This window comes from Bombyx mori, chromosome 1 (genome assembly GCF_030269925.1).
Source record: "Bombyx mori chromosome 1, ASM3026992v2".
Classification (NCBI taxonomy): domain Eukaryota; kingdom Metazoa; phylum Arthropoda; class Insecta; order Lepidoptera; family Bombycidae; genus Bombyx; species Bombyx mori.
Genome location: NC_085107.1, coordinates 19795936 through 19814672, shown reverse-complemented (window position 1 = coordinate 19814672; position 18737 = coordinate 19795936). Strand labels below are relative to the sequence as shown.

The 18737-nt window shown below is 34.7% G+C and overlaps 1 protein-coding gene across 3 annotated transcripts; it reads left to right on the top strand.

The window, feature by feature from the left end:
• Positions 1 to 71: 71 nt before the first annotated feature.
• On the top strand, positions 72 to 17303 carry COPB2 (coatomer protein complex subunit beta 2). 3 transcript variants are annotated; one of them, XM_012689328.4, is made up of 18 exons: positions 72 to 204; positions 418 to 576; positions 4099 to 4291; positions 4689 to 4837; positions 5270 to 5444; positions 5623 to 5809; positions 5984 to 6117; positions 6443 to 6742; positions 7068 to 7170; positions 7332 to 7497; positions 8083 to 8252; positions 9491 to 9659; positions 10491 to 10752; positions 11464 to 11620; positions 12217 to 12346; positions 13239 to 13411; positions 15428 to 15584; positions 17106 to 17303. In XM_012689328.4, exons 1-18 carry the CDS (start codon positions 202 to 204, stop codon positions 17136 to 17138), a joined length of 2820 nt encoding a protein of 939 aa, XP_012544782.1. In that variant the 5' UTR covers positions 72 to 201; the 3' UTR covers positions 17139 to 17303.
• Positions 17304 to 18737: the final 1434 nt, after the last annotated feature.

The window sequence follows — 18737 nt, the reverse complement described above, 5'->3', positions numbered from 1 at the left end:
TCTTTGCAATTTTTAATTTCGTATGGCTTAAAATGTCTCGTTGGGATGCGAAAGCCGTACTTAACCGCTAAATCGTAATAATTTCGCGTATCCGATAAAACCGGTTTTGAATAAATCTAAAGTGACACGTCCACCCACCCTGTCAAACATCTACTGGTCCTGTAAATCTGCATGACGATTTTCATGTTTTAACCATTAAAAATGGTAAGAAAACAATTTTTACACTGAAATGCGTTTAAGTGATCGATATTCCAAAGACAAGATTTTCGAAAAAGTTAAAGCCACGTAATGCGCAGTCGTCATCACTTTGTCATCTTTGTAATGTCGGCACTTGCGCGATGCAAAAATTCATTTGTAATTAAGGGTAGTTTCATGTGTTGAGTGCATTTATAACGTGGTATCGCTATGTTTCTGAAGCCTCTGCGTCTGGATATCAAGAGGAAGCTGACGGCGCGGTCGGACCGAGTGAAATGCGTCGACCAGCACCCGTCGGAACCCTGGCTGCTCTGCTCCCTGTATTCAGGAGACGTTAACATATGGAATTATGAGACTCACGCTCAAATTAAGAGATTTGAGGTCAGTTTATGTACAATATATTAATACAATATAGTATTTTGGTTTCAAAATAATTTTACAAAACTCAAATTCGTAGCTTATTTTCGAAAACAACTGTACTGTTTTGAAACCATAGTACTTAAACATTAAATGCGAAATGAAACTGTAGCCGATTTAATCTTCTAGTACTTCTAAGAAAAGTGTATTAAAAAGTATCTGTGTCTGTAAAATTTTATAATTTTACTGCCACTCACTGCTAAGCTAGCTCTAATTTAAGATAATTACATAGAACTTTGATCTACAATATATGGCTATAGCCAATTTAATTTCCTCCCATAGATAATCAATATTATAATATTTCATTTATAAAACAAATGAAGGGTCCTTATCATGATTTCATTCACCACATTGCAAGTCTTGAAAGACGCGAAGTTAAAACTTATAATTTATTTTGTAAGGTATTTTATGTAAATATGATCTTTATTCATAATCACAACATATTTTTGTGCAATTTCCTTGAATAATACAATAAATAAGAAATTCACCATAAACAAACAATAAAAACATAATTATTTACTATTCTGAACGTAATCTGGACTCCTGTTTCTATGAAACTGATTTCTTATTCAAACTTAATGTGTTAAAAATATTTTCCCTAAGTAACCTGATAATAAATATATATTTCTCTGTTATCTTTACATTACAAAACAATTAAGTTTTATCTGTTAAACAGTGACTGAAATAAAAATATTACATGGAATTTATTTATTTTAAAAGCTATGACTGTTTGTTAGAGATAATAATAATATGTTCTAAATATATGCAAAATTATATAAAAAATAGTCAGTTAAATTCTAAAATGTGAATAAGATATATCTAATGGAATGTTCTTTGTAATGAAAATTAAATTATTTAATTACCATTATAAAATTTCTTCTAAAGTATGTAGTGATTCACACTTGAATGATTTAAATTAGCCATGCACCTCTTTTTTTCTGACTAGTATAATTTTTATTGTCCTGGATGGTTTTGGCTATTAATGTTTCTCACTTGTTTCAAAATAGTTACTCACTGTTTAGACTGGAGTTTATTCCTGCCTTGTGTCAGATAAGAGTATTCAGAAATACTGCTCTAATAGTAATAGACAACCAGTGTAGTTCACAATTCCGTCCACCATGAGTGAGGTCAATTGTAATAAATGTTCTGCCTTTCGAAAGAGAATCCATATTTGCTTTGCTGTAGAAATAGGTAGAATGGTGACAGTTACTTGGATGGACCTACAGTATACTACCACTAGTAGTAGTAAGTAATTACATTAATTTATGACTATGGATCTTTGTTACTCAATATTATTATTTTCTCATAGCTCAAAAATAATCTGGAATATATAGCCACTCAAGGCCAAAATATTCATTAGCCTGACAGAAATTGTTAGTTTTCCCAGATTAAGATGTACATTGTATTAAGCTCTGCCATCAAAAACCTCCACAGTGAATTTACATCTAAAGTATTTATATTTTCTCTGGTCAACAGTACGAAACTGCATGCAAAAGCCCTGTTGATATGATTTGATAACTAGTACACCCAAGATGCTTTCAGCTTAGGTTGCAAAAGGTACTGCTTGAAGAGTGCATTCTCTGTACCAAGAAGGTAATGAATATTGGTCCAAGTAAGGTAATATTATGGTTGATGCTGTATTTGAGCCTCAATGAAGACATTTAATATTTTGGGATAGTCACCACTAATCTGAGTAGGTCTCATTGACTCCCCACCTGATATTAATAGTGATGATATTCCCTCATGGAAGTGATAAATATTAATAGCTCGACAAAAATTCATACTTGCCTGTGATATTTGAACATCAGAACACTTGTATCTCTTGAAATTATTACCAGAGGCATCTCATTTAGGTTTTGATGATTATAACTTCATTTCAGCTCCTCTGTAGTTTGGTTCTTGCACAAAAATTAAACGTAAAACTGTTCAACAATAGCAGCAGCGACACAAAAAAAAACTGAAGTAAAATTAAATAGTTTTCTAATAAAAGATATCAAGAATATTCATTATTTGTCATGATGGATGAATTATAGATTAATCATATATATTAGAATCGGTTCCAACTACTATTAATTATGAACCTGAATGATGACAGTTTCACCATTGAAAGTACTCATTGAATTGAAAGAAATCCATCATTATTAAATATGTAATATTATGAAATAAATCATGGAAAACTTGCACATAAACATGCTTTTTAGCATATAAGCTTTGATTCTTAGATTATAGCTATCTAAGATTATAGCAATAGAGAATCATAAGTAACAACAAATTTCAAAACACCATTAATTAATTGATAGCATATTGATTTATGCCAATAAAAGCATTTGAGTCAGTGAACTGAAACTCAGTTACATTATACTCTCTGAATGTGTTATGAAAGGTTCACATAATTTAATAGTTAATGTTTACCTACAGTCAACTTTGTTCTTAGCATATCTTTTTTATTGCGTAGATGGTCACACAATGAGGTCACAGTCCACTAAGACAAAATTAGTTAACAGAGTCCATAGACATCACCAGGTGAACGCTCCCAATAACTATGCGAAGTCTCCATTTAAATTGAATCACATGACTTCCAATCAGTAAAAATGGGAACAGCGGTACCTATTCATACAGGCTTATAATATATTTTACCAGAAAATTGATACACATCTATTCAGTAATTGCTACTTAAGTAGCTTTAAAGTGTGTCCAAGAATAGACTCCTTGTATGTGGCAAAGTTTTTATATTGTTAATGATAGGGACAACAGCTGTATTTAACATTGTTCTACTGTCAATGTTATCTCATTCATTGCTTAAGCATTCATCGGATAATTTGATTTTCCAGTAATCTTTAATAAAGATGAGAAATTGTGTTTTTGTTTTTATTTTCTTAATGATACGAACATAAATGGCTGCTCATTTGTAATACTTGAGAGTGCTTTGTTTTCCAGTACTTTTACCTAAAATAACCAAGCATTTTGTAGCAAAACACATACACACAACAATTGTACAATTGAGTTGAATTCTATGACACTATTGGATATTTAATAATTAAAGTCAGATAGATACCTTATTTAAATGAATTGATCATATGACTTTTATTAAAGCAAATATTTGGTGCATATGTTCATTGTACTATCAATACATATCAATATACTGTCCATCAATTGATTGATTGACTGTATTAGAGGGTTGTCAAGAGATTGAGCCTATACACTGTCTTCAACCTTGAAATATGATGTTGGAGTATTGCAGAGTACAATTGCCATGGGATAACTACTGTTCTATGTTTTAATCTTCATCAGTAATTACTTAAAAAATAACGTGATTGAAAATCATGTTTCTAAGAATACATTTTTTTTTGTATTTTCAAATGAATTCTGTGCTTTATACTCTCCGTATAAATTAAATTAGAGTAAACATCATTCTGTAAGTAAACCAAAATGCCTCCAATTACAATACATAGTAAATTTTATAATAATTCGTTTTATTTTAAACAGGTATGTGATCTCCCGGTGAGATCAGCAAAGTTTGTTCCCCGGAAGAACTGGGTGATAACTGGCTCAGATGACATGCAGATACGTGTATTCAACTACAACACCCTGGAGAGGGTTCACTCATTTGAAGCACATTCGGATTATGTGCGATGCATAGCCGTTCATCCCACACAACCGTACATATTGACTTGCAGTGGTGAGTACTTGAAAGAAATAGATGTACTTGTCTACAATTTGCATAAAAACAATCACAAATTCTGTTTTACTTGGTTTGATTTATTTTATTTAGCTTAATAATATATAAGTATGTTTGTCCGATGAAGTCTACAAAACCTTGGGTTTTATTTTAAAGCTGTTAAATGAACTTGAGGAATATTTAATTTTAATTGTAGCTTGTAAGATATAAGATAGTTTGAACTATTGAAAATAATTGTAGGGGTTTCTGATCTGTATCTAATTTTACTACACGGAAAGGAACAGAGAGAAAAAATATGATGAGCTTGGAATGACTTAGGCTTATCAAGCATTACATACTGCATATTGACAAAGAGAATTTAGAAAAAATACAGTATCAAATAAACACAATATTTCAGATGATCTCCTAATCAAATTGTGGAACTGGGACCGTAATTGGACATGTCAGCAAGTATTCGAAGGGCATACGCATTACGTAATGCAGATCGTTATCAACCCGAAGGATAACAATACCTTCGCAAGCGCAAGTCTCGACACTACTGTGAAGGTAGGAATAATGGCGACGTATTGACGCCAACTGCGTTAAGATCCTTTCTCTTGTTGACATAGATCAGTAAAGGCGATAAAGCTCTTGTGGTAATTAGTGCTTACAACGAGAATGTTGCCGCGTACTTTAGGACATGAGAGATGGTATCGGTTTCGTGGTTAACCATGGACTCTGAATGATGAATGGATTATGGGCAATGAGCACTGAAACTGATGGTGAGGAGTGTTAGCTCGCATGTGTAGGTACCACGAACCTGTCTCATCCTGCCGCGAAGCAGACATGCCATCTAGTTTGAAGGGTGAAATAATTAGCTTTTACACAATGTAATGGGGGCCTTGACCTCATGTCTGAAGGTATCCATAAAGGGACAACATTCACGTAACGATGTCTAAAATAGTTGAACTTTCTTAATGTTTATCGTACTATTTTTAGGTTTGGCAACTTGGTGCTTCTATATCGAACTTCACTTTAGAAGGTCACGAGAAAGGCGTCAACTGCGTGGACTATTATCATGGCGGTGACAAGCCCTACCTCATCAGTGGAGCTGATGACAGGCTCGTCAAAATATGGGATTACCAAAATAAGACATGTGTACAAACATTGGAAGGTAAGTTTTGATAGAAGATTGTGCGTTTCTTAGTCCTGCATTGATTTAATCCGAGCTTTAAAAAAATCAAATAAAAATATATATTCCTGGGACTTATTACGAGAAGTAGACGACAGAATGTCATCGGGTTGGGATGGGGCCTAAATACGCAAACATAACTTATCTCATTCTTGGACAGGTCATGTTCAGAATGTATCAGCAGTATCATTCCACCCCGAGCTTCCGATCCTGCTAACCGGTTCTGAAGACGGCACCCTCAGAATATGGCACGCAGGCACCTACAGGCTCAAGTCTTCCCTAAATTATGGTTTCGAAAGAGTATGGACGATATCCACCATGCACGGTTCGAACAACGTCGCTGTAGGGTGAGTTTCTTGATGATTACTCAAGATGTGAGTTATTTTAGTCAATTGGCGATTATATTTTAATTAAATGTAGGTTTCATTATTACGATAAATTGGATCAAAGTAATATCTGGTTGTAATGGTAGGAGACTTAATTATTTTTCTCAATATTAATTTCACGTTTGTTATTGATAGGTATGACGAAGGTACGATAATGATAAAAGTGGGCAGAGAAGAGCCTGCTATATCTATGGACGTGAACGGAGGAAAGATTATCTGTGCTAAGCACTCTGAATTGCAGCAGGTCAACTTGAAGGCTCTCCCTGAAGGTAACAAAGCAAAATTAAAATCAAATGTTCAGTTTGGTAGTTTTCTTATCTTGTAATAAGACGCATTAATAAAAGATAGAAAAAGTGTGTATGAGTGTGAGAGAGAAAGAAATATTTAAATACTTATTCTGCTGGCACTCAAGATAAGACCCCAAATACTCTTTACTGCCTATAAAATTATAAAATACTAATAAAATAGCATTGTCTATTTTTCTCGAATCAACAGAACTTTCATTACAAACACAAAATTGATTTTGAAGTATTGTTTAAAATTCAAAATTCGCTAAAAATTCAATCATTGCAACACAGTTCTTTCAATATTTAGGCACAGAAATAAAGGACGGAGAGCGTGTACCAGTCGTTGCTAAAGACATGGGCTCCTGCGAGATATACCCACAAACGATAGCCCACAATCCGAACGGTAGATTCGTGGTGGTGTGCGGTGATGGTGAGTTCATCATATACACCGCGATGGCTCTGAGGAACAAGGCGTTCGGGACGGCCCAGGAGTTTGTATGGGCATTCGACAGCTCAGAGTATGCGACTCTAGAGAATTCATCTTCAGTTAAAGTCTTCAAGAATTTCAAGGAGAGAAAAAGCTTCAAGCCCGAGTACGGTGCTGAAGGTGAGAACAGTACGATATTTTTTTATTTCCATTTTACTTTGTGATTAAATTTTGTAAACGGGTTTAAAAGTCGACAGGGTCAAGAATGGAGTTATTTATATAATTTTATGGTTACGCACAACAAATTTAACTACTTTAAATCACATATCAGCTGATTTCTTGTTTATATGAAAAAATCTCTTTACTACTAGTATGAATACATGATTTTCTAAATAATATACTGAAACAATCTAATAAAAATGCTCAAGTTTAGTTTATGATTGTAAAAGTTAAAAGTATTATCGAAATGAATAATACTGTTTACCGTTGTAAGATTATACTGTAGTGTTTTGTTCAGGTATATTCGGAGGTTACATGCTCGGCGTGAAGTCTATCAGCGGAGTAGCATTCTCGTTCTACGATTGGGAACATTTGGAACTGGTCAGACGGTACGATTCTCATCTCTATCTAATTTAGATGTTTACAAGAAATTATGTTTCTAAAGCCTTTAAGAAGAGTTGTTATGTTTACAATTTTTTTGTTGCGACAACAATTTGCTCAATGTCTCTCATGTCCTTTTTATACCACTAAACTAACGATTGTTCAACAGTATTGAGATTCAGCCTCGTCACGTGTTTTGGTCTGAAAGCGGGAACCTTGTGTGTTTGGCTACCGATGAAACTTACTTCATCCTGAAGTACAACGCTGCCGTGGTGACCAGAGCAAGGGAGACTAATACCGACATTACTGAGGATGGAATTGAAGATGCGTTTGAGGTAACAAAATTATAAATTATACTAAGGCGGTCAGATGATGATTACAGTTCAATTGAAGCTTAACACGAAATGGATCATCTTCGTCTGCCCTTCTACGCCAGATGTCGCTGCGCTAGCAAAATCTTTTTTCATCATATCTGAATACAGAAGTCACTAATGTTCCTTTAACTCTCATTATTGTGTCTTTGTACCCTCGTATACTGCTTACAGCTAAATACATAATCAGTCACAGCTTACTGAGTTGAGTTAAAGGGTTTTTTCCCTTCATGAAATGGTCAGAATTTTAAAAATAAAATATCTAATTGCAAACGTGTAGAATTTCTTTATTTTTTTTCTAGCTAACGGCATATCTTTAAACTTTAGCTTATGAATGAAGTTAAGAAAAATAAAACATTCTTCATAATTGAGTTCCATGTAAGAATACACATAGGTATTTATTTAAACAAAATTGAATATGTTAGATTTTTTCTCTTTTTTTTTTAATCCACCTGATGGTGAGTGGTTACCGTCGCCCATGGACTTCAGCAATGCCACGAGCAGAGCCAAATCGCTGCCTACCGTAAAATAATATCTTACATTCAACAGGTAGTTGGTGAAGTCAACGAAACAGTGAAGACAGGCATATGGGTCGGAGATTGCTTCATATATACCAACACACTGAACAGGATAAACTACTACGTCGGCGGTGAGATTGTAACGGTTGCGCATCTCGACCACACTATGTACATACTGGGATACGTTGCTAAGGAGAACAGGTAAATCTTAATCTATATATGAGGCCTATAAAATCAAAGGCAGCTAAATCCAATTCAAATATTCAGGTAAACTACAAAAATCGGTCCTAAACACGTCATTACGGATCCTCCTGATCCATCGAAGTACTGCTCTTGCTAGGATCAGTGTTAGCAACACTCCTGGTTTGAGAAACTGAAATAACTTTGTTCGGGTAGCTACGATATTCTTTATTTTAAAGCAGATTTATAAAGAATGAGAATATTACTAATAATCTGAATTTTAAATGATAAAACTTCGTTTATATTTGTGTACAGAGTAAAAATAAAAATTTTGAACTGAATTTGCTAGAGATTTAGCTCCATTTGTTATAACATGAAAGTACTAAAGCGTGTCCAACTAACTAAACAAGATGGCGCCATAGTTAATCCATTTTACTACATTTTAAGGCGTTTAGCTGCCTTTGATTTTATAGGCCTCATATATAAATAAAGTTAGTATTAGTTACGCTATTTATAACTCAAGAAGAGCTGTACCGATTTGCTGAAAAGAGGCGGGGAGGTACCAGAAGACGGACATTTGATACGACCGCGTTTTCGTGTGACGTGACAAAACGTCAAAGAGATTACAAGTCACTATAAAAGGTGTTATAACAAAAACTCAACTGACATGGAATAACAAAACGCAAATTACAGCTAAACATAATTTTGCCTATGGTGAAGTGTGGTTGAAATTTCGATATTTATTAATTTTGTCAGAAATCAATAATCAGTAATAATCAGTAATTTTTATTCTCTTTGAATAATCATTGACAATGCCGCGACCAAGTCGAATCGAAGATCGAATCTTTCCCGACAAGTGGAACAAAGTTCGCCGGGTCAGCTAGTATAATATAATATACAAAAGAGATCTGTATGTTTTGTCGCAGAACTCTCCCTACACAGATGAACCAATTTTGATATTTTTTGTGTTCGTGTAGGTCTCTGCGTCGATTAGGTTAGAACCCGGTAGATGGAGCTGCATCAGGTTTTAGGTACTCTATTTAAAAACAAATATATTAGGGCCTTTAAGGTTTTTTTCCTACCTAAGCTGATGGTGTAGAGATACCATGTCAGCGTCGCCGGGCTAGTAGGTGAGCTCACGGGGCTCAAACCTGACGATAACGTTTGTACAACCCATTAATTTATTATACGAAATTGAGCCTGAATCTTTTTACGATTAATATGTATGATTGTAAACAATAATAATTTTATATTCCCAGATTATACCTAAACGACAAAGAGTTAAACATTGTTTCTTATTCATTACTACTATCTGTGCTGGAGTACCAGACAGCAGTGATGCGGGGCGATTTTGAGACTGCCGATCGTGTCCTACCCACAATTCCTACCGAGCATCGAACAAGGGTCGCACATTTCTTAGAAAAGCAGGTAACATTTTTCTGATTAATACAGCAAAATAACTATATAGATTAGTGTAATTGAGTCAATCTCGCAATAACTACTACCACCATACTGCTTATTTCTGTTGTGAAATAATCATGTGGTTTGACTTTATATTGTTATGGGATTTGTTACTGATAAATTTGCTGCATATACGGCTGCCCATTTGAAAAGAAAATCGCTTATAATCATTAATTAAAATACTTTAGACTACAGAGATAAAGAGAGAGAGTTAAGTCGTCGTGGCCTAAAGGATAAGACGTCCGGTGCATTCGTATCTAGCGATGCACCGGTGTTCGAATCCCGCAGGCGGGTACCAATTTTTCTAATGAAATACGTACTCAACAAATGTTCACGATTGGCTTCCACGGTGAAGGAATAACATCGTGCAATAAAAATCAAACCCGCAAAATTATAATTTGCGTAATTACTGGTGGTAGGACCTCTTGTGAGTCCGCACGGGTAGGTACCACCGCCCCGCCTATTTCTGCCGTGAAGCAGTAATGCGTTTCGGTTTGAAGGGTGGGGCAGCCGTTGTGACTATACCTTAGAACTATATCTCAAGGTGTGTGGCGCATCTACGTTGTAGATGTCTATGGGCTCCAGTAACCACTTAACACCAGGTGGGCTGTGAGCTCGTCCACAAATCTAAGCAATAAAAAAAAAAAAAAAAAAAAAAAGATAGATGACAATTCATTTTTGCGACAACCATACTTACACAAAATCATGACCTGAAATTAGGATCTTAAAATTTTACTACACATTTTATTAATCAAAATGTTACTTCAACAAACACTAATGATATCGTTATTACTTCAGGGATTCAAACAACAAGCCCTAGCGGTTTCCACGGAGCCGGATCACCAGTTCGAGCTGGCGTTAGCGTTGGGAGAACTGGAGCGAGCCAAGCAGCTGGCTGAGGAGGCAGGCCTGGCAGAAGGTGTGGCGTCCAGGTCCTCTGCTGCCAGGTGGTCAAGATTGGGTTCCGCCGCCGCTGCTGCAGCCCAAACTGAACTTACCAAAACTTGTTACCACAATGCGCACGATTACAGTGCGTTACTACTCTTTGCCGTTAGCACTGGTGAGTACAGGTATTTTTTTAGTTAAATTATTGGTATCACTAAATGAGTTCCTTTAAATGGTTAACATCATATCTGCTTTGAGTCTATAGTACAAAAGCATATATGTTATCGATACATTAGTTTTCGCTTTCGAAGAGATACCGTAATTAGATAAATTTGTAGGCTCTCCATACGTGTTTTTGTATAAGTAAAATATAATGTTTTTTGGGGTAAACATGTGACCTGTTGATGAATTGACAAAAAAAATATGTGATATCGTGGGACACCTGATAGGAACGAAGTTCCTTATTATAAAAATATTAATTTTAAGTTCTATTCGAGGTATAAAGAAAATAATTATTCGGGTATACATTTTTTATTATAATTTTTTTATTGATAAAATAAATAAAAAAACTACTTTACAAAGTTATCAACTTTATTTTCTTCACAATGATTTATAAAAAATATATAATAAAAATATGTAATTTTTTATAAGTTATTACAAAGTTAAGTCTTACACTGTATTCATTACTAATTGTACGTTGTTACAAAGTTAAGTCGTACACTGTGTGCATTACTAATAAAAATCTTACGTTACGGAGGTTTTTTTCTGATTAGGGTACCCCTCCGCATCGTCCCATAAGGAACTCCGTTCTAAAATCATATTTAAATCTAATTACACTGCTGATTTTAGTTATCACAAAGTAAATAAGCAAACATTATATCGGCAGGCGACAAGCCACTGCTACAGGAAGTGGCACGAATGTCCAGTGAATCTGGAGACGATAACATCGCGTTCGTAGCTCACTTCACACTGAACGACCTGGACCGCTGTCTTGAGCTTCTCATATCCAGAAATAAGCTGCCCGAAGCCGCATTCTTTGCCAGGTACCGTACAAAGCGTGGAGGATAAACAGTGTTTAATATTGAATCTACTTGCTTTAATTCACTGGGAATATTGTCTGATTGAGAATACACTGGTTGTGGACACTTAGTTTATTGTAATAACTTCACAATTTATATTACAAATGGAGCACCACAAAACACGTCTAGTTTGTTCAATGACCAGGAACAAAGAGAGCGAGACAGAGAATGAAATAGCATTTTATTATCTATTTATTAGAATAATAAACAGCCAGTATTAAGTGGATCGATTACCCGTATGCCAAAAAGGCAATAAAAATATGTACTTAAGAAATGTAAAATTTAATACATAAATAATTATAAGATTATGGTCGTATTTTGATCATAAAGCGAACAGGAATAAATTGTATACCACGTAATGGAATATGACGTCTTATTGACTTTACATGATTATTATATAGTTGAGCAAATTAAAATAGATTACTTTGATAATTCAAACCAGAATATTGTAAAAATCATAATCTAGCTTCCTTAGCGCAATTCTATAATTTTCTCCTCTGCTTAATATGTAAGTGAAAAAAGTGATAAACGAAATGAATGAATTATATTATTTCGAACAGATCATACATTCCGTCTAAAATATGCGAAGTGGTGAAGATGTGGCGCGAATCAGTTGGTGCCACGAACAAGAAATCCGGTCAGTCATTAGCCGACCCGGTCAACTATGAGAATCTGTTTCCGGAATACAATGTGAGTATATCGAGTGGTGAAAGGCTATATAGTTTAGGCGACATTTTTGCAACTATATAGGAGAGAGATATATTTTGTAATACTAGATGACCCGGCAGACTTCGTAGTGCCTCAATCGATAAATAAAAAACCTAAACTTTTGTATAAAATAAACTTAAAACAAACAAAAGGAATCCGTCCGACGGGGGACACATCAAAGGAAAAACAAAATTGTTATTTTTATTTAATTCCTAGCATTTTCATATTTTTTTACCTTTTAAACCTTCTCTGGACTTCCACAAATAATTCAAGAGCATAATTAGCCAAATCGGTCCAGCCGTTCTCTAGTTTTAGCGAGACTAACGAACAGTAATTCATTTTTATAGATTTAAAAGTTACGAATTTTGAAAAAAATATCATATAAAAAACTTCATACTTTAGCTATTTGAATGGAGTAGTATTAATTATTATTATCATTAATAATTCATTTCAGTTTAAAAAAAATCATTACATTTTGTTAGTAAGTATTACATATAATTATGTTAATAACACATAATTATCAGACTGTTCGTTACAATTTTTTCCTCCCGAGTGTCTGCTGCAAAGGCTATTTATTATTAACTAGTAATTGTTCGATCTTGCTCGGTGTGATGTTCAGAAGACTAATTGAGGTTCAAGTAAAAACGTCAAACTGTTGATGTTAATAGCAAGTAAAACGCATCTTTAATTACAAAGATAAATGTTGCGTGTCAAGAGAAATGTCGCTTAAACCTAATAGCCTTTTACATCTCTCGATACATATGTGTATTTCCCGACATTTAAAGATAAGACATACGTTTTAAAGTTGTGACACTCGTTGTCACGTACGTACCTGACCCGACTAATTTTGATACTTTATCTCGATCAACAACAGGAATCGTTAGAGCTCGAATACTTCCAACGCGAATTCGGTTACGAACAGAGCACCGCCATGGAGGCCGTCGAGCCGAATTCAAAGATCACGAATACGGAACGAGACATCGCCGCGGAATACGCCGAAGCGAAACGACGAGGGCCCCTCAACATACCGCCGCTACTCAATCACAAGTTTGTAGTCTTAATCTAAATCTAAAACACACGTTACTACCCGTAGCACGTGTTGTCCGCGTAAGTAGATACCACCACCCTGCCTGTTTCTGCCGTGAAGCAGTAATGGGTTTCGGTTTGAACGGCAGGGCAGCCGTTGTAACTATACTGAGATCTTAGAACTTATAGCTCAAGGTGGGTGGCGCATTGACGTTGTAGACGGATCGCTTGGAGCCTCTGGGTCTGCGGAGGGACTTCGGTTCACTCTGTATTTTGTACCGCATGTTCCATGAGGAGTGCTCTGAGGAATTGTTCGAGATGATACCGGCATCTCGTTTTTACCATCGCACCGCCCGCCACCGGAGTAGAGTGCAACCATACTACCTGGAGCCACTGCGGTCATCCACAGTGCGTTTCCAGAGATCTTTTTTGCCACGTACCATCCGGCTATGGAATGAGCTCCCCTCCACGGTGTTTCCCGAGCGCTATGACATGTCCTTCTTCAAACGAGGCTTGTGGAGAGTATTAAGCGGTAGGCAGCGGCTTGGCTCTGCCCCTGGCATTGCTGAAGTCCATGGGCGACGGTAACCACTTACCACCAGGTACGCTCGTCTGCCTACAAAGACAATAAAAAAAAAAAAGTGTGTGTGTCCGCTCCGACGCACGACTGGAGTTTACTGGATATAAAAAATTAAACGAAACAATACGAGAAATAGTTCTATATTACGACAACACGATACACTACAGATTATTAACAAATTAACGAGACACAAAACAAACGACTAACAAATATATGAAAATACAATAATGAGAGAAACGCGCGATCAGTACGAGGCTTTGTGGCGGACTGCCGGCGCAGCAGCCCGGCGTCACCTGCGATGACGCATTTCGTGTGACATGCGCAATCAGGCGCATAACGCATTTCGTGTGACATGCTAGTACGATTTTGGTCCCCATAATTTTCATACCCCGGGCCTATATATGTAAATCGATTCTAAAGGAGTAAACTCCAAAAAGATGTCTATGGGCCACTTAACACCAGGTGGGCTGTGAGCTCGTCCACACATCTAAGCATTAAAAAAAAACAAAGACTATTCAGGAAGCTAAACTCATTGTTTTATGTATATAGATTATAATCTGAACACGACCTATCTATTATTCATACATTATACGAAAACTTACTCTGATACCGTAGCGTATAATTTAGTATCAATCGTAAACCTGCGTGATATTTTTTTCGCGAAACACATTGTTATCATTCGAGTTTATCATTAACAAACATGTCGATTGAACACATAACACTTACTAACAGTATTATATTTTGTAATCTTCACACTGTCATTTTGCGTCTTCGCCGAAGGTCAGTTCTTTGAGTGGAAATTTTACGCCACAGATAAACACTTAACCTATATAGATATAGAATCTATATATTAATACGTAAAGCAAAAACTTTGTAGCCCTTTTTAGGAAAATTGCGCGGTCTGAGGTGTATGATATTTCCCACACTTATAGAGAATATAGAGAAGGATTGCACAATTTTAATATTTTTTTAAATTATGCCTAATAAATACATTAAATCAATAAAAAAAACATTACACACACTACCATGGATTTGACGCACACACGCATGCATACTATTTATTTATTATCTAACTTTTGTTCTTGACCTCTGTTGTCAAATTGAAAATAGATTAAATATTGTTTGTCTTTATTAATATTTTTCTATAGTGTAGTCTTGGCGTTTGTGATTATAGAAGTATAATAACTAGTTGAAAATAGAATCATAATAGTGTAGAAACTTAGAATTTTAGTTAATTATAGTCGAATTTCGACTACTGCTTACTAGTGGCTTCACTAGTAAATAGTAACTCGTAACTATACTGAGACCTTAGAACTTATATCTCAAGGTAAGGTGGCGCATTTACGTCGTGGATGTCTATGGGCTCCAGTAACCACTTAACACCAGGTGGGCTGTGAAATCGTCCACCCAGCTAAGCAATAAAAAAAAAATATATTAATGTGCTGTAAATTTTGTAGTCAAATACAAGATTCTGAAGGGGACAGCAGAGAGGATGCGACAAATGGGAACACGACGAGCGAAAGTCAACAGAAACGTAAAATTTCAATCGACATCATGGAGGAGATAGAACGGGAATTCGGTGAAATCGAATTCGAAAACCACGTCGATAACGATGTGAGTATTTCAATTGAGCAGAACGTATCGACGCTTGAGAGGCAAACGTGACTAAGCGACAATAACTGCTTTGTACATAAACTAGCGGCCCGCTCCGGCTCCGCTCGGGTCTTTAACAAAATTTTCAACGATATTTAACGTTGTTTTATTTTTTTAAATAAAAGATCACTTATTGAAGTATAATTATAATAGTTAGACATATGCTGTCGCGAAACTTTTTGTAAATAATAATGTGTTCTACAAAGTCGTAGTACATCATTTTATTCTATCATCAATAGTTTTCGCCGGGCACGCAATGTAAAGAATATTTTAGGGAACTTTTTTACACTTTGGGTTACATTATTGGAGTTTTAGTAAGGATCCCTATTTTTTTTCAAAAAAGATTATGCCAATGTCACTCGGGAATAGTGTAGCTTCCAAACAGTGAAAGAATTTTTGAAATCGGTTCAGTAGTTTTGGATCCTATTCAATACAAACAAACAAATCTTTCCTCTTTGTAATATAAGTATAGATAATAGGCAATAACCATATTCGATGCGCAAAAAATTTATATTTGTAGGTCTATTAAAATCATTTCAATCCTACAGCTAGATTCGTTGAAAGTATTTCAACTTTAAATTAGTCTACTGTAAAGTTTACGCATTGTCGCTTAGTCACGTTTGCCTTTCAAGCGTCGATATAATGCCGGAGAGGGTAAACAATTGAACCGAAATTCAAAGCACTTAAATAAGTATGAGATAAGAAAAAAATTAACCACGACCAGAAACGAGTATCCAATTAATAGCAGGTAATCCAATAGCCCAATCAAATAATTAAAGAACACGTTTCTGACTTGTTACCATTTCGAACTGCCGTATTTAAAATGATTGATTAAAGCAATATTTATTGGACCACAGTTTAATGTGTATTACTGAAAATGAGTTATCAGACACAAATGATCATCATCTGTATTTTTTGATTTAAATTCGACAGTATAAAATATGATAATAACGATAATAATACTTATTTAAGACAAGGTTAAAGCCTTGAGAATATCAAAAGTTTCCTCGTAGAACTAAACGAGTTAATGTGTACCAGAAACAGTTTGAAGTGGAAGATATGTTATTTAAATTGAAATTAAAGAAAAAATGTATTATCTTATATGATACAATAAAATAGTGCATGTAATTTCACGATCTGGTTCGTGTACATAAAATTGCATTGTTTGATGCAGCTATGTACATAGAAGTGAATGACAAATATTTATTACGAACATCTGTGCATTACGATTCTTTGTTATCATGGTTAAAATAAAACGTTTTTGTTACATATTATTTATTGTGATTCGTCTAATTCCAAATATGTAAATGATCTTTCCATTCGATTACAATCAAAAATATATTTCACTTCGATTGTTATAGTATGTTGTGAGTGTCTGTGTACGTATGATAAATTATGTATGATTATTTCAATTTATAAAAGTAGTTAAGAAACCTATACATATATGTATGTATATTAATGAACTATCTGTATTGTTCACAGGACCTCTCGGACGTAGAAGACTTAATCGGCTAATGTACGGACATACTTTAGGTTGTAGTTATTCCTGTTTTATATTTTATTTTTAATTAATTATTAAAACTATAAATTGTAATCTTAAAAGAAGAAAACAAAACAAAAAGCGTATGTATTTCATAAAGTGCTAATACAGTTTAAGATTAAAGTATTATGTGAATTGAAGTGTTTCTATTATTTATAAAGTTATACGAAGTTTTGGGCAGTGACAGTGTAAAGGAGCTCAGCCGCGCTCAGTGTGCTCAGTGCGAGTTTTTGAACGTTCTCGATAGCGTAAAAGTTAACTCAAGTTTGTATGGAGTTGGAACAGCGCCCCTGGCGGCAAACGTAGGAAAACTTTCGAACTGCATACAAATTTGCGTTAACTTTTACGCTATCGAGAACGTTAAAAAAACTCGCACTAAACACACAGTTGTCCGCCAACGATACGTTAAATGTGCTGTTTGTTTTCTTAAGTATTCCTTGAGGCGCTGCTTAAACGAAATTTGAAATACATTTTGTACCAACTCATATCGACTTAAAGTTGAAAATCGCATGCCATTTCGAATAGTATATAAAATGGTTGTTTGAATCTTAAACTTTCGTTAGATGTATATTGTTGCCACTGAAAACATTTGGGTAATTTGAGGCCTAATTCATAATCGGTTATCGTATCTGTATAGCCCGCTCGTTATAAGAACAGTTAATAAACAGTTGATTGGTTTAAATGAACTTTTACCGATTCACGCATTAGATAAACATTTTGTTATGAATAAGATCGTAAGTGTTGGATATGTGTATTATTTTAAAGCAAGAACAATAAATTTCGTAATTATATTACTTATTTTTTTATCCACTTATTTTTTTTCCACAATAAACTTCTTTCTGTTTAGGTATCTCATAGTATGTATGTATGTAGACTAATCACAAATATTGCATACGTTCATTTTGTGTTAAAACACCTCATAATTATATAAAATTGGGTTGTTACGTCAAAGACCTATGCCCCACCTTCCATATTATGTCTGTTGTGATCATCAATTTTAATAATCGACCATTCATCAATTTTCTATTTACGCAACTAAATATTTCTATTTATATAAAATAATGTTGTTTAGGTAATTATGTTAATGAATGTTTAGAATCTGTCCTTCATTTATACGTTTTTGTTTTTTCTTGGTAATCAAAAATGTAATTTAGGCTGTTTAGCCCGTATTACATTTACCAGTGGAGTTGCTACTCTCATTGCCGATGTCCACGGGCGACGGTAGTCATCGACGAACGCTGTTCCCCTGCCTTTGAAAAGCAATAAAAGTCACGTCAAATTAATATACCTTTAAAAATAGTTATAAGTAATCGCCTTCATTTTTACATCTGTTTTAAATAATCTATAGTCTATGTATAACAAACTTTATTCAGAGAGATATATAGATAGTAATAGACAATGATAGACAATGATAATACCGCCCAATGTAAACTTTTCTATGCTGTGCAGTTTTATATCAATGTATTCGTATACAATAAACGATTTTCAACTTTACTGTAATAATCATTTTTAATTTCATTATGTTTAGAATTCGTAAGTATGTACTTAAGGATTCCGTTTATTATTTGGGTAAA

Coding starts and splice junctions, on each gene's coding strand:
- COPB2 (XM_012689328.4), top strand. Junction 577..4,098: donor CTCAAATTAAGAGATTTGAG/GTCAGTTTATGT, acceptor TATTTTAAACAG/GTATGTGATCTCCCGGTGAG. Junction 12,347..13,238: donor ATCTGTTTCCGGAATACAAT/GTGAGTATATCG, acceptor GATCAACAACAG/GAATCGTTAGAGCTCGAATA.